The sequence below is a fragment of the Peromyscus eremicus genome, chromosome 8a (assembly GCF_949786415.1).
Source record: "Peromyscus eremicus chromosome 8a, PerEre_H2_v1, whole genome shotgun sequence".
In the NCBI taxonomy this organism is placed as follows: domain Eukaryota; kingdom Metazoa; phylum Chordata; class Mammalia; order Rodentia; family Cricetidae; genus Peromyscus; species Peromyscus eremicus.
In genome coordinates this window covers 52,951,432-52,966,336 of record NC_081423.1, presented here as the reverse complement: position 1 = coordinate 52,966,336, position 14,905 = coordinate 52,951,432, and the positions used below count along the sequence as shown (strand labels likewise).

General features: G+C 48.4%; 2 protein-coding genes across 2 annotated transcripts in view; both read left to right on the top strand.

The window, feature by feature from the left end:
* Nucleotides 1-2,374, top strand: part of Fgf11 (fibroblast growth factor 11) — a 4,088-nt gene extending 1,714 nt beyond the window's left edge. Inside the window, exons 3-4 of the mRNA XM_059270656.1 lie at nucleotides 709-918; nucleotides 1,206-2,374. Coding sequence (XP_059126639.1) covers nucleotides 709-918; nucleotides 1,206-1,276 — 281 coding nt within the window. The 3' untranslated portion in view covers nucleotides 1,277-2,374. The remainder of the gene's footprint in view (nucleotides 1-708; nucleotides 919-1,205) is intronic.
* Nucleotides 2,375-3,500: 1,126 nt separating this feature from the next.
* Nucleotides 3,501-13,634, top strand: Chrnb1 (cholinergic receptor nicotinic beta 1 subunit). Its single transcript, XM_059270995.1, has 11 exons — nucleotides 3,501-3,646; nucleotides 3,737-3,876; nucleotides 4,504-4,548; nucleotides 5,269-5,378; nucleotides 5,525-5,633; nucleotides 5,876-6,023; nucleotides 6,651-6,860; nucleotides 11,028-11,251; nucleotides 12,058-12,227; nucleotides 12,565-12,712; nucleotides 12,987-13,634. The coding sequence occupies exons 1-11, from the start codon at nucleotides 3,589-3,591 to the stop codon at nucleotides 13,125-13,127; spliced, it is 1,503 nt and encodes a 500-aa protein (XP_059126978.1). The 5' UTR covers nucleotides 3,501-3,588; the 3' UTR covers nucleotides 13,128-13,634.
* The last annotated feature ends 1,271 nt before the right edge of the window (nucleotides 13,635-14,905 follow it).

Genomic DNA, 14,905 nt, shown 5'->3' with positions numbered 1-14,905 from the left:
GACAATGAGGCTGAGTGGCCTGGGCTACTGGGGACACCCACAGCATATGACCACCCTTCGCCACAGGCAGGACTTGCACCCAGGACTCTGTTCCTCCTGCTTTAGCTGAGCACTGCCTGTTCCAAAAGTGGTCCTCAAGACTGCATCCCGTTTCTACGTGCACTGCTCGCCCTCAAGTACCCCAGGCTCGTTGGCTGTCTGCCTCTCTCAGCTGTTAGGGCCCCACTTCTCAGCCTATCATCTCTAAACTTCATCTTTACTCTGGATAGGAAATAGTAAGGGCCTGGGAATGCAGAGAAGAGATCTTATTTCCAGGGCCCTATCAGCCTAGTTCCTACCCCTGGGTGGCCTGCCAGGCTCCTCCTGATTCTCTCCGTGCTCTGGTTTCTGCATGGACTCAGTATTGCCATCCTCCTTTCGAAAAAATATATGGATTATATCTTGGCTGCTTCTTCCCAAGGGCTCCCTTCTGCCAGTGACATAACACTCTCTCTCTCTCTCTCTCTCTCTCTCTCTCTCTCTCTCTCTCTCTCTCTCTCGTGTGTGTGTGTGTGTGTGTGTGTGTGTGTGTGTGTGTGTGTGTATGTGTGTGTGTGTGTGTATGTGTGTGTATGTGTGTGTATGTGTGTGTATGTGTGTGTGTGTGTGTATGTGTGTGTGTGTGTGTGTGTGTGTGTGTGTGTGTGTCCATGCCTCTTTCTGGATCTTTGTCTCCTCAGCCGCATTTCACAGCAGAGTGTCGCTTTAAGGAGTGCGTCTTTGAGAATTACTATGTCCTGTATGCCTCTGTTCTCTACCGCCAACGTCGTTCTGGCCGGGCCTGGTACCTAGGCCTGGACAAGGAGGGCCGGGTCATGAAGGGAAACCGAGTCAAGAAAACCAAGGCTGCTGCCCACTTTGTGCCCAAGCTCCTGGAGGGTGGGTATGGGCTCAAGAAAAGGTGGGTCATGTGGGAGGGCATTGACCTTGGCATGAATATTGCGTGTCTCACAGCCCAGGCCATGAACGTTAAACAAGATGCTGTTATGATAGGCCAAGACAGGAAGGCTTTAGCCTTTGGGGGTTTGGGGAGCTCTCTTCCTTTGGGTTGGGATTCTCCAAGGATGAGTGTGTAAGGGAAGGGAGGACTCTGAGAGCTCTGATTCTTCCTGGCTCTCTGTGCACCTAATTCTCCTTCCCTGCTCCTCTCTCTCTCCCCTTCACAGTGGCCATGTACCGGGAGCCTTCTCTCCACAGCGTCCCTGAGACCTCCCCTTCCAGTCCCCCTGCCCCTTGAGCTGTAGTCCCTGGACTGGAGGCTCCCTGCACTTCCGGTGAGCCAGCCACCGCCACAGCCTGCCTCGTAGCCCTGCTCCAGGCCCTGCTGCTCTTACCCCTGTTACCACACACATGCCCTAAGCAGCCAGGTCTCACCAGGTGCTGTGCCCTGAGAAGCTTAGGGGCTGGCTGGGACTTCGGGAGTTGCTGAGTTCTTAGATCCTGGGGCCTAGGAGAGGTTCTGAGATGGGGGTGCCTGAAATGATCCTGGCTGACCACTTATTTCTTTTCACACTAACTCCTCCCCCTCCAAAGAACCCCAATTTTTCCCGAAATGGCGCTGGGGGGTTCCAAAACTGACAAAGCAAGGGAATTAATACTCCTCCCCCTGGCTGAGCCAGTTTCTGAAGCCATGTACTGTATCCCCCTTTACATTGCCACGAAGCCATAGCTTTCCAGGTCGGTCCACTGGCACTCAAAGCTAGTTCCCTTCTCTCCCAGTCCACCTCCTGCCTTGGTCTGGACAGGTTCTGATCCAGCTGAACACCCCAGCCAGGGCCCTTCTGTGTGCTGTACTAGAACCCAGGCATGGATCCTTTAAGCTTTGATGGACTCCCCCCTGGTTTTCTGTTTTTTTTTTTTAAAGAAGAGGCTGAATTCGAGCCCCCGAATGTAGCCACTGGCCTTGGTCTGAAGTGGAACCAGCCTCAGGTCACACCACATGTTAAACCTTCGTATCCCAGAGACACCCAATTCTAGAGCATGGTGTTCTAGACCCTTCTTGGAGCCATTACTTCCTCCTGAATCTCAGCTCCGGGACACAGCCCATGACCCTCAGCCCTTTTTCCCAGGATGGAACTAGGGCCTAATAGCCATATTATTGTACTAGAGTAAGTTCTAAAGCCACTCTTTCACTTCCTCCAATGATTATTTAAGAATGAGCTGTGGATAGAACTCAGCTATGATTCATTAAGAACTCATTGGTTCTGAGCTGTGCTTAGTAGCACATGCCTGTAATTCAGCACCTGGGAGACTGAGTCAGAAGGATTTCGAGTTGGAGGTCATCGTGGGCTATAATAGCAAAGCCCTGTCTGAAAAGCCAACACACACACACACACACACAGAGAGAGAGAGAGAGAGAGAGAGAGAGAGAGAGAGAGAGAGAGAGAGAGAGCATGCTTACTACTAATCAGTACTGAATGAATCAAGAACTACTGCTTGTTTTTCCTAAATAATTTTTTAAAAATCCCCTTCCCTTTAGAATGCTAACCTTACTTTTACATGGTTTCTAGTTTAAGCATTCCAACTGGGGTTCTGCCAGGGAAACAAGAGTCTCGGGAAAGGTACAGGAATTCTGGAAGAATTTACCTGGGGAAGCTCAGAGGAGGAAAATGGCATGCTTTGATTGAATTTGCGTCTGCTTTGGGGAGACATGAACACTTAGCTACCTCAGCAGGAATTCCTTCCAGGTCCCTTCTAAAGCTGAGGTCCTTTGCTTGATATGGTGTGGTGCGTTTGTGAGGTGGAGGAAGAATTGGGAACAAAGGGCTAGCCTGGGCTACACAGGGAGTTCAAGACCAGCCTGGGCTATGTGAGAGCCTATCTCAAACCACCACAGAAAACTGAGGTCTGTAAGGATAAATAACTCTAGAATAAGAAAGGACAAATAGGGACAGCCTTGATTCCCCCCTCCCAGCAAGGAGACCCCAACTCAGCAATAAGTCCAACTTCTCCCTCCTACAGGTCAGGCCTAGGAAATGAGGGGCCTCTTGGGCTCCCGGACCTCATATAACCCCAGAGCTTCTAATTAAATAGAATTTACTTTACCTTACAGCTTATAACCTCAGCTGGGTTTTAAGTACCCAAAAAGGACCTGAAAATGGGGACCCTCTAGTAAAATAGGGGGTAGATTCCGAGTCTAGCAGACGTAGGTGGAAAGGACTCCGGAGGTCCTAAGGGAGGGGCTAGTGCTCAAAGGCAGGTCACTTTTCCTCAGGCCCTCTTACTTCTTGGCTTGTTGCAAGAGATGCCCCCCTCCCTCACACAAACCCCGCTCAGGCTCCGCCCATCCCCTGGCTCTGCCCTCGGGGGACCGGGTCTCCATGCTTTCTCTAATTAAAGATGATTTATACAACCCAGTGTTCTCTGCCATCTGTGAGTGGAGGGCGCCTGCAGTTGCTCCGGGCGGGACCAAGTCGAGAGGGCGGGGCGGGTGGGCTGGCGGCCGGTCCCCCCACAACAGGTGCACATTCCTGGGCGCCTCGTCACTTCCCCTGTCCTGGCGGCTTCAGCCGCTCTCCGGACAGACTCACTGAGCGGAGCGGCAGGGCCATGACCTTAGGGGCGCTGCTGCTGCTGCTGGGGGTGCTCGGGGCGCCCCTCGCCCCAGGTAAGTCAGTCTGGGCCCCGAGGAGGCAATGGCAGGGGCCATGCTCGCAGCCAGCCACCGGAGCGTCCCTTAAGGGCTTTCCTTCGCCAGGCGCCCGCGGGTCGGAAGCCGAAGGCCGACTGCGTGAGAAACTTTTCTCAGGCTACGATAACTCGGTGCGGCCGGCGCGCGAGGTGGGAGACCGCGTCGGGGTCAGCATTGGCCTCACCCTGGCGCAGCTCATCAGCCTGGTGAGGGAGGCAGTGCGAGCTGCGGGTGGAGGGCGAACAGCGGGTGGAGGGAGCCGGGCGGGGCAGCCTGGGGGCGTGGCTTCGGACGGGACCACGACTGGGGGCGGGGTCTGAGGCGAGCTTAGGCCGGGAGATGGACAGGCCTTTGGCGAAGGTGGGGTAGGAAACGGGACCAATGAACGCGTTTGTGGGCGTGGCCGCTTTGACAGGCCCAGAATACGGCTCTGTGAACCCGCCTGTGGGCGGGGTTTGGGGCGGGGCTGAGGCCGAAGGACGGCTAGGGGGCGGGCCTCGGGGCGTGGCCATGTTGGATGGGATGCTAGCAGGGTCCCGCAGAGCTTGGTGCTCGGGGAGTCAAGGAACAACCCTGGGCGGAGATTCAGGGTTGTGTGGACTAGACACTGGGTGTGGCCCGTGACTGAACCCGGAGGTAAAAGGCAAGGAAAGCAGGCGTCAAGGTCTGGTGTTTCGAGGCAGGGCTGATCCCCACTCAACTTCTACGAGATGGGGTTTGCAACCAAGAATGTGCGGTTTCGAGAAAGGGGGTAGATTTCTGCGAGAAAGTGGCCCCGAGCCCTCATGTCTTCCCACTTCATTTCCTTTCTGACTTAAATTTTTCCCTTCTAGAACGAGAAGGATGAAGAGATGAGCACAAAGGTGTACTTAGACCTGGTATGGAGACCCTGCGGGTTAGGGAAGGGCCCCGCCACGTTTATATTAATCTCCTGAATGCTCAGCCCAGTAAGATTTTTTTTTGCATAATGACTTCATGAAATATATATATATATAATAACCGAAACGGAAGCTTCTATAAACAATTCCTTCCTAATTGTTTAAAACACAAGTTTGGCGTCATTAATTTGAATTCTCATCCTGTAAAGGGCGGTGAACTGCAGTTTTAAAACCACTGTGGTAGAGGATGGCTAGTACAATCTCTTCAATTACTTTTTAATTTGTTTTATTTTTATTTTATGGGTGTGGGTGTTTTTGCCTGAATATGTGCCTGCACCACATGCGTGTCTGGTGCTTGTGGAAGCCAGAAGAGGGCGTCCGATCCCCTGGAACTAGTGTTTCAGCTGGTTGTGACTTCCTTGTAGGTGCTGGGAATCAAACCTGGGTCAAACTGTAGCCCGGTACAGTTACCCTCTGAGCCATCTCTCCAGGCCCCCTCTTTGGCTTTAGAGACTGAAAATGTAGAGTTCATTGCGGGCGGAAGGAAACGAGTTGATGTGAATCCCAGAGATTGAAGGCAGAGCCAGCCCCGTTTCCCCTTGACCCACAGGTCAGACCTGAGCTACTCTCCTTTGCACACTCCCTTGAGCACCCTCTCAGACATCCCAAGTCTCTCCCTGGCCTCTAGGCTGAACAGTCCTTTAGCATCTGCTTCCCTAGGAGTGGACAGACTACAGGTTAAGCTGGGATCCTGCAGAACACGACGGCATCGAATCTCTCCGCATCACCGCTGACTCTGTTTGGCTCCCTGATGTGGTGCTGCTGAACAAGTAGTGTTTCCAAAGGCTGGGGGCTCGGGGGGCCGACGGGCGGGGGAGGTGAGGGGCGTGGGGGTGGGGTGGGGGGCGTGTTGTGGTGGGGGAGGGTCTCCGGAGGACGGATCCGGACCCCATATGAAAAGATCTCTTTCCTGCAGCAATGACGGAAATTTTGACGTTGCTCTGGACATTAATGTCGTGGTATCCTTCGAGGGCTCTGTGCGCTGGCAACCCCCTGGCCTGTATCGCAGCAGCTGCAGCATCCAGGTTTCCAGGCTTTGTCTGTTCTCAGACTTCCTCACTCCCCAGCTACTCCCAGTCCTGTGCCGTAATTCCTCCTGACCCTCACCTCTTGTTCACCCTGACTTTCCCTTGCCCTGTACAGTCTGCCATGGTGATCCTCTGCCTCTTCCCTGAGGATCCCTTCTCTGTTGTAACCCACATCCAGTGCCCTCCCAGACTGCCCTTGCCAGTCCTCCTGCAGCTCCAGTGTCTTCCCCTCCCCTCAGGTCACCTACTTCCCCTTTGACTGGCAGAATTGCACCATGGTATTTAGTTCCTACAGCTATGACAGCTCTGAGGTCAGCCTGAAGACAGGCCTAGGTCCTGATGGACAGGAAAGGCAGGAAATCTACATTCATGAAGGGACCTTCATTGGTGAGTAGGCATGGTTCTCACACCCAAGGCTGATAAACAGGCTCTGTTACTGATGCCCACGTAACCTGGTGGGGTCAGCAAGTTGGGGGTGACCATCAACACTGCAAATGTGGAAGCTGAAGCCAAGCTCTAACATCTTTAATGCCAGCACTTGGAAGGCTGGGGCAGAAGGATTGCTGCATGTTCAAGGCTAGCCTGGACTACATTCAGAGACCCTGATACTTTTTCTTTTTTCTTTCTTTGGTATTTTTTGTGTTGTTTTTTGTTTGTTTGTTTGGTTGGTTTGGTTTGGTTTGGTTTTTCGAGACAGGATTTCTCTGTGTAACAATCCTGGCTGTTCTGGAACTTACTTTGTAGACCAGGCTGGCCTGGAACTCACAGAGATCCACCTGCCTCTGCCTCCTGAGTGCTGGAATTAAAGGCGTTGTCACACACACACACACACACACACACACACACACACACACCACTACAATAAAAATATTAAAAAACAAAGAACCAGAAAAAATATGGAAATTGAGACTTGTTTAAGTTCATTAGAGGGGGCTGCCTAGCAGTGTGCCATTCTAGGCACTAACTAGGACAGCTGCTGCACCTGTGTTTACCTCTTCTGTCCCCCTCCTCCAGAGAATGGCCAGTGGGAGATTATCCACAAACCTTCTAGGTTAATCCAGCGTCCAGGGGACCCCAGAGGAGGGAAGGAGGGCCATCGAGAGGAAGTTACTTTCTATCTCATTATCCGGCGGAAGCCTCTCTTCTACCTGGTCAATGTCATTGCCCCGTGTGTCCTCATCACTGTCCTGGCCATCTTCGTCTTCTACCTGCCTCCAGACGCAGGTAAACAGCAAGAGCTTCTGGCTTTCTGTATCATTAGCCCAGCCTTCCCCTTCTCAACTTTAGTCCAGGTTGGGTTATCTTGTTTCGTTTTGTTGTTTTTAAGGTGTGTGTGTGTGTGTGTGTGTGTGTGTGTGTGTGTGTGTGTGTGTATGTGTGTAGCCCGGTGGTGGTGGTGCACACCTTTGATCCCAGCACTTGGGAGGCAGAGGCGGATGGATTTCTGTGAGTTCGAGGCCAGCCTGGTCTACAGAGTGAGTTCCAGGACAGGCACCAAAGCTACACAGAGAAACCCTGTCTCGAACCCCCCCCCCCCCGCCCAAAAAAAAAAAAAAAAAGAAAAAAGAAAAGAAAATGCCCCCATACATGCCCACATGTAATTCCTCAGCTGAAGTTCCTTTTCCCACATGTGTCAAATTGACAAATTAAAGCCAGTCTTGACAAGCAGCAAGTGTTCTGAACTACTGAGCCATCTCTCTAGCCCCAGGATAGGTTTTCTTGCCAACTCAAACCATCATGGATTGGATATCAGCAATCCGAGGTCCCCCGTCCCCCCGCCATGCACAGGCCCTGCACCCTCTCCGCTGCTGGCTTCTCCTCACCCAGTAACATTTTCACTCTTCCCTTTAGAATCCTAGCCTCCTACTCTCAGAGCTCCCATGTCCCTGACAAACCAGATTCCAGGCTAAGCCAACTTCCCTTTTTCTGTTTCCCATTCCCAGCAAATAACCCCCCTCCTCCCTTTAGACACCAGCTGGTGCCTTAACTGGCTGTCCCCCTGGGAAATGACAGTTGACTTTTCTCTGTAAGGAAGTACAATATAGTCACAGGGTAACCCTGGTCAAATTCCTTAATGACTATGTGTCTGAGTTTCCTGATCAGGAAATGGGACAGCCACTGTCCCTACTGCATAGAATTATTTTAAAGATTAACTGGGTTAATAAAACTATACCCAGTACCTAGTTGGATCTATGTAAATGTGCTGTTTTTTTTTGTTTTGTGTTTTTACTACTTTTGAGCAGTTGATGTAAGGTAATACAGTTGAATTATATGTATGCATTCTAATCTTTACAATAACCTTTCAGGTAAGTTCCACATTGTCATCCCCTTTTGTAGAGAAGGGTAAAGGAGCTGAGGGAGTTAATTCACTTGTCTGGTATCACATTCAGGTCAGTACCAGTCTTATTCAGAGACCTAGTGTTTTTCTTCCTGCACTTGGGAAACTGAGGCAGGAACATTACCAAGAGTTTGAGGCCAGTGAGTAGTAGGGTCTTCATAAACAAGACCCTGTCTCAAAAAATATTCCAAAAAAACAAAGTAAGCAAATATGAAAACAAATAGACAAAGCCCTGTATTTTCCTCATTTCTGGCATCAAGTCCTGTGTCCAGAAAGGGAGAGAGATGCATTTCAAGAACATACTTCCAGGTCCAGCATGATGGCTCCCCAGGAAAGATGCTTACTACCAGGCTTGAGGGCTTGAGTCTGCCATGGAACTCACAAATTGTTCTTGGACATCTTCAGGTGCTCTATGATAGGAACATGTATACACACACACACACACACACACACCCACACACACAATGTTAAAAAGAAAAAGAACCTGCTTACAAATACACTCACTTCCTTCTAGAACAGGGCAATCTTGGAACCTAATATTACAGGACCAAAATAGAGTGAACAGTATAGCTTATTTATTTCAATACCTTTCACGAAGTTTGTAAAGTCTCTTGTATGACACAGGAAGAATCAGCCACTTTTGTATACCGTTTTATTTTTAGAGTCTTCAAATTGCTATATTGTTCTTGGAAAAGCTACAGAGATTGGTCCATTCATTCATGCAACTGTATCTGTGGAATTTCTGTGATATGCTAGGCACTGCAAAGGCACCAGGGAATAAAAATTATAAAATTGGATTGAGGGTGTAGCTCAGAGATAGAGTGACAGAGCAGGGACTGGTGGAACTAGTGTATGGTACTGGAAGCCCTGAATTCCACCCCTTCAGCTGGGGGAAAGGGGAGATAGCAAGGGATATAGTTTAGTTGGCAGAGTGTTTACTTTTTTTTTTTTTTTTTTAAAGATTTATTTATTATGTATACAGTGTTCTGTCTGCACATATCTCTGCAGGCCAGAAGAAGGTGCCAGATCTCATTACGGATGGTTGTGAGCCACCATGTGGTTGCTGGGAATTGAACTCAGGTCCTCTGGAAGAAAAAGCAGTGCTCTTAACCTCTGAGCCATCTCTCCAGCCCCGTGTTTACCTTTTTTGCATGAATGAAGCCCTGAGTTCAATCTCCAGAACCCATCTATAAACAAACTAACCAGTAAATAAAATCACTGACCTTCCTGGGTATGCATTCTAGTGGGGAGACGTCAATAAACTGATGTCTACCATCGTATATTAGAACAGGACTTTTTTTGTTGTTGTTGTTATCATTGTTTATTTGTTTTTTTGTTTTGTTTTTCAAAACAGGGTTTCTCCCTAGCCCTGGAAATCCTGGAACTCACTTTGTAGACCAGGCTGTCCCTGAACTCAGAGATCTGCCTGCCTCTGCATCCTAAGTGCTAAGATTAAAGGTGTATGCTACCATGCCTGGCTTCTGGACAAGTTCTCAAAAGGAAAATAAAATAGGAAGGGGTTTGGGAAGATTAAAATGAGGGTGGACTCCTATATAGTAGCAGTCAGAGACAGGAGAATCGAGAGTTTGAAGCTAGCCTGGGCTACATTCTCAGCTACAAAGAGCCTGTCTCAAAAAAGGGCTAGGGATGTAACTGACATGGAGGAGTGTTTGCCTATTATGCCTGAAGCCGTTAACACCTATTACAGAATAAACTAGGCATAGTAGCAAAAGCCTGTAATCCTAGCACTGGGATGGGACTGAAGGTAGGAGGATCAGAAGTTCAAGGTCATCCTCTGTGCATTGTGAGCTCAAGGCAAGCCTAAGATATGTGACATCTGGTCTCAAAATTCAAACAGACCTAGAGAGATGGCTCAGCTGGTTACACTTGCTGCCAAGCCTGATAACCTGAGTTTGATCTCTGGACCCTACATAATGAAAGAGCTACAGAGTGAGTTCCAGGAAAAGGCACAAAGCTACACAGAGAAACCGTGTCTCGGAAAAACCAAACCAAACCAAACAAAACAAAACAAAACAAAAAACAAACAAACAAACAAAAAAAACCCAAAAAAAAAACAAATAAAAAATAACTTCTGAAGACAAAACAGGGAGAAAGCAAACCTAGTTTAATAGTAACAGGGAAAGGGTGTCAAGTTAGGAAGCTAATAAGAAAGGCTTATAGACCATGGCAACAGTATTCTGTGTGTGTGTCTCATTTTGAGACAGAGGTTTATGTAGCCCAGGCTGTCCTTGAACTCAATATGTAACTGAAGCTGGCTGATCCTCCTGCCTCTACCTCCAAAGTGCTAGGATTGCTATAATGACTAATATGCTATAATGACTAATTATGCTAGGCCTAATTTGCTTTATATGTTAGTGAGATAATAACATGGTAGCTGTATCTCAATCTTCTCTAAAAAAAAAAAATTTGAATTGAACCCAGGGCTTTAAGCACACACGCAGGGCTAGCACCCTACCAACTCATTTGGATCCCCAGCCCTTCCCAGCTCTCTGTTTGCCTCACTAAGTAGTCAGGTTGGTCTGGAATTCATTCTGTAGCCAGAAGCAGGCTTTGCACTTGCAATCCTCCTGTCTCAGCCTTGAGTAGTTGGGATACAGGATTGGTGCCAAGCCCAGGTAGAACAGCTTTGATAGTGAGGAAATTAGGTTGTAGACAAGCTAAGTTTAGGATGTCAACAGAAAAGTTGAGTAGGCATTTGGATTTAAGCCTGAAGTTCAAAGTAAGTCTGAACTGGAGGAACAAACATCAGAGAGATTTGCAAATGACTTTCCCAAAAGCCTGCCCTTAGGTTGGAAACACAAGGATTGATGATGCCTTAGAGGCTTCCTTCTGATAAAGACTAATCCTTCTGGTAGTGTGTTAGCCTATGTCTTTAATCCTAGCACTTGGGAGGCAGAGGCCAGCCTGGGCTACACAGGAGTCTTTGTCTCAATAAATTAAACTGGTTTTTTTTCTTTTTCTTTCTTTCTTTCTTTCTTTCTTTCTTTTTTTTTTTTTAAAGACTAATCCTGCTTTCTCCTCTGCCTTCCAAGGAGAGAAGATGGGGCTCTCCATCTTCGCCCTGCTGACCCTTACTGTGTTCCTGCTGCTACTGGCAGACAAAGTGCCTGAGACCTCCCTGGCAGTTCCCATCATTATCAAATATCTCATGTTTACCATGGTCCTCGTCACTTTCTCAGTCATCCTTAGCGTCGTGGTCCTCAACTTGCACCATCGCTCACCCCACACCCACCAAATGCCCTTTTGGGTCCGCCAGGTAAGAAAGATCTCCTCCAACCTGTCTTACTTTCTGATCTTATAATCAACCAGGTGAGGGAAAGGATGAGGCCAGCCTGGGCTACACAGTAAGACCCAGTCTGCAAATGACCGAGAACAGAGATTAAAAGAAGGAAGGGCCGGGCGGTGGTGGCGCACGCCTTTAGTCCCAGCACTCGGGAGGCAGAGCCAGGTGGATCTCTGTGAGTTCGAGGCCAGCCTGGGCTACCAAGTGAGTTCCAGGAAAGGCGCAAAGCTACACAGAGAAACCCTGTCTCGAAAAACCAAAAAAAAAAAAAAAAAAAAAAAAAAATCTCTTGGGGCTGGAGGGATGGCTCAGAGGTTAAGAGCACTGACTGTTCTTCCAGAGGTCTTGGGTTCAATTCCCAGTACCCACATGGCAGCTCACAATTGCCTGTAACTCCAAGATCTGATACCCTCATGCAGACATACATGCAGGCACATCAATGCACATAAAATAAAAATAAATAATTTAAAAAATCTCTTAAGCAGAAATGCCATGGTGGCCCACACCTTTAATCTCAGCACTGGGGAGACAGGCAGGCGGACCTCTGAGTTGGAGGCCAGCCTGGTCTACATAAGTTCCAGGATAGCCAGGGCTACAGAGAGAAACCCTGTCTTGAAAACAAAAACAAAACATGGCCAGCTGCGCAGTTGCGTTTGCCCGTGTAGCTCAGTGGGTCCGTGAGCGCGTGCGCGGCAATGAACACATGGAGTGGGGGCAGTTAGGGGCTTCCTTTGTGCTTTGAAAGCATTAAAGCCCTCTGCAATGTGCCACTTCTGTAGATCTTCATTCACAAGCTCCCTCCATGCCTGGGTCTGAAAAGGCCCAAGCCCGAAAGAGACGACCAACTGCCACATCACTCTTTTACTCCAACAAGTGGCTGGGGCCGAGGAACTGATGAATATTTCATCCGGAAGCCTCCAAGTGATTTTCTTTTCCCCAAACTTAACAGGTAAGACCTACACTCACCAGGCTCTTGGGCAAGGGCGAACTACAGCTCCCAGAAGACCGTGGAAGAGCTCCCGAAGATAGTGTGGTCTAGCATCATGGGAGTTGTAGTAGCCCTGCTGCTGCTTGCTTTTCGACAAGGTGGCATTTTAAAGCTCACAGAGCCAGAAATTTGCAAAAGTCTGGAGAGGTCGGTGCTGGCGGGGAGATCAGGAAGGGCTTTCTCGGGTTTTGAGAACTACTAGGCTGTTGGAGGAGAGAGCTGGCGCAGGGGCTAGGCCACCGGAACTGCTTGTTCTCTTAGAACCCAGTGTGTGGCTAAACAGTTCCTGCCCTTACAGGTTTCAGCCTGAATTATCTGCCCCGGACCTGCGACGATTTATCGATGGCCCAACCCGGACTGTAGGCCTGCCTCAGGAGCTACGCGAGGTCATTTCTTCAATCAGCTACATGGCCCGACAGCTGCAGGAACAGGAGGACCACGATGCTGTAAGTCCAATGACGGGCTCCACCCCCAAGCTCAAACTCAGCCCCTAGCAGTCGCTTCCGTTTCTGATTGGAAGTGTGCTTGGTTTTGTCCCTCCTCCTGCTTCCCAACTGGCTCTTTTCATATCTAGGGTGCCCTGGTTCTTGGGCAAATTGCCTTTTTCTCAGATTCCAAATAGCTACCTATACCTGGGCAGAAGCTTTAAGGGGTTGGCTTTCCAGGGCTCCATCCCTGGAGCTTATTTACTTATCTGTTTATTTTTCTGCCTACCCTTAGCTAAAGGAGGACTGGCAGTTTGTGGCCATGGTTGTGGATCGTCTTTTCCTGTGGACATTCATCGTTTTCACAAGCGTCGGGACTCTGGTCATTTTCTTAGATGCCACGTACCATTTGCCCCCTCCTGAACCTTTTCCCTGAGGACCGGAGGGCCATTTTTGCCAACAATTGCAAGTGCTGTCAAGCTGTAACCACTTAACTCCTGTAAAAATCTAGTTTCTGTGGGACTTGGGCTGGGTAGGTGCCTTAAATGTACCTGAAATGTCATTATTTAGGGTTTTGTCCTTTTGGGTTTTTTGTTTTTGAGACAGAGTCTCACCCTGTGGTCCAGGCTAGCTGGCAACTACGTATCCCAGGCTAACCTCAAACTTGCAGCAATGTTAGTTCTTAGCCTAACAAATGTGGGGATTACAGGCCTGGTGAGCCGGCACACTTGGGTTTGGATTCTTGAGGTTACACTGAATGTCACAGCTTTGATCTCTAATGAAGTAGAATTATAAGCAGTAGATTGTAAGCCTTTTGAGGACAGGAAATGTGTTGGCTACTATAATGTTCCTAGCAATGTACACAGGTCCTAGCCCATAAGTGCTTAACATTTATTTAATGAAGAGAGGGGGAAAAAATTCTGGAAGGAGCGGAGCGGCGGTGGTGGTGGCGGCGGCGGCGGCGGCGGCGGCGGCGGCGGCGGCGGCGGCGGCGGCGCACGCCTTTAATCCCAGCACTCGGGAGGCAGAGCCAGGCGGATCTCTGTGAGTTCAAGGCCAGCCTGGGCTACCAAGTGAGTCCCAGGAAAGGCGCAAAGCTATACAGAGAAACCCTGTCTCAAAAAACCAAAAAAAAAAAAAAAAAAAAAAAAAAAAAAAAAAATTCTGGAAGGAAATATAGAAAATAATACTGGCTACAACTGAATGTAAAAATTGTCTATTTTTAACTTTCTATAATTTTTTTTGTAATGATTATCACCTTTAAACTGAAAAAGTATTTCTAAAAGGTCTGTATTTGCAATGAGGAAACATTAAAACTGAAATAAAACAAAACCTTTCAAGATCCAGGAGTGGTCAGGCAGTAGTGGCCACATGCCTTTAATCCCAGAAGGAGGCAGAAGCAGACGGATCTCTGTGAGTTTGAGGCCAGGCTGGTCTACAGAGCAAATTCCAGGACAGCCAGGGCTACACAGGAAAATCTGTTTTGAAAAACCAAGATCCAAGAGTGGTGGCGAATGCCTATAATCCCAGAATTTGGAAGATAGAGGCAAGGGGATTACTACAAATTCATGGCCAAAACCTGGTACATACTGAATTCAAGACCAGTTGAGAGAGAGATCACATTCATGTCAGGCATAACGGCTCGTATTAGAACCCAGCACTGGAAGGTTGAGGCAGGATTGCTGTGGGTTTCAGCCAGGTTAGGCTATAGAGCGAGACTGTCCCACACAACCTTATTCAAGCTCTAATTTTGGGACATAAACCATTAAACCCGCTCAGAATCTGTTTCTGTATCTGTAACATGAAGCAGATAGTAGTATACACCCATAGAGAATTCCTATATATCAGAGCTCTGAAACTGATGGGCTTTGGTTTTGGTTGTGGTTTGGTTTGGGTTTTTTTTTTTTTGTCTGTTCTTGGGTTTGTACAGGTCTTATTAGTTTGTTTTGGAGTAGTTGGAATTGAACCCAGGGCCTTTAGAACAGTAGGCAAGTATTCTAACCCTTAACTACTTACCAGCCCTTATTTTTCCTTTATTTTTGATTGAATGGTTTTGTTGTTGTTGCTTGAAACAACTTTGAACTTCTGATACTGCTGTCTCTTTCAAGTACTGGGATTATGGGCCTGTTATTGTTTGTTTGGGTTTTGTTTTAGAAACAGGATCTTAGTAAGTTGTACAGTCTGACCTTCAACTCACTATATAGCCTCAGACTT

Bases quoted from the DNA above. Each gene is read 5' to 3' on its own strand.
- Chrnb1 (XM_059270995.1), top strand. From the start codon at position 3,589: ATGACCTTAGGGGCGCTGCTGCTGCTGCTGGGGGTGCTCGGGGCGCCC. The intron at 5,379-5,524 runs GTAGTGTTTCCA...TCTTTCCTGCAG, and splicing joins GATGTGGTGCTGCTGAACAA to CAATGACGGAAATTTTGACG. The intron at 5,634-5,875 runs GTTTCCAGGCTT...CCCTCCCCTCAG, and splicing joins GCAGCAGCTGCAGCATCCAG to GTCACCTACTTCCCCTTTGA.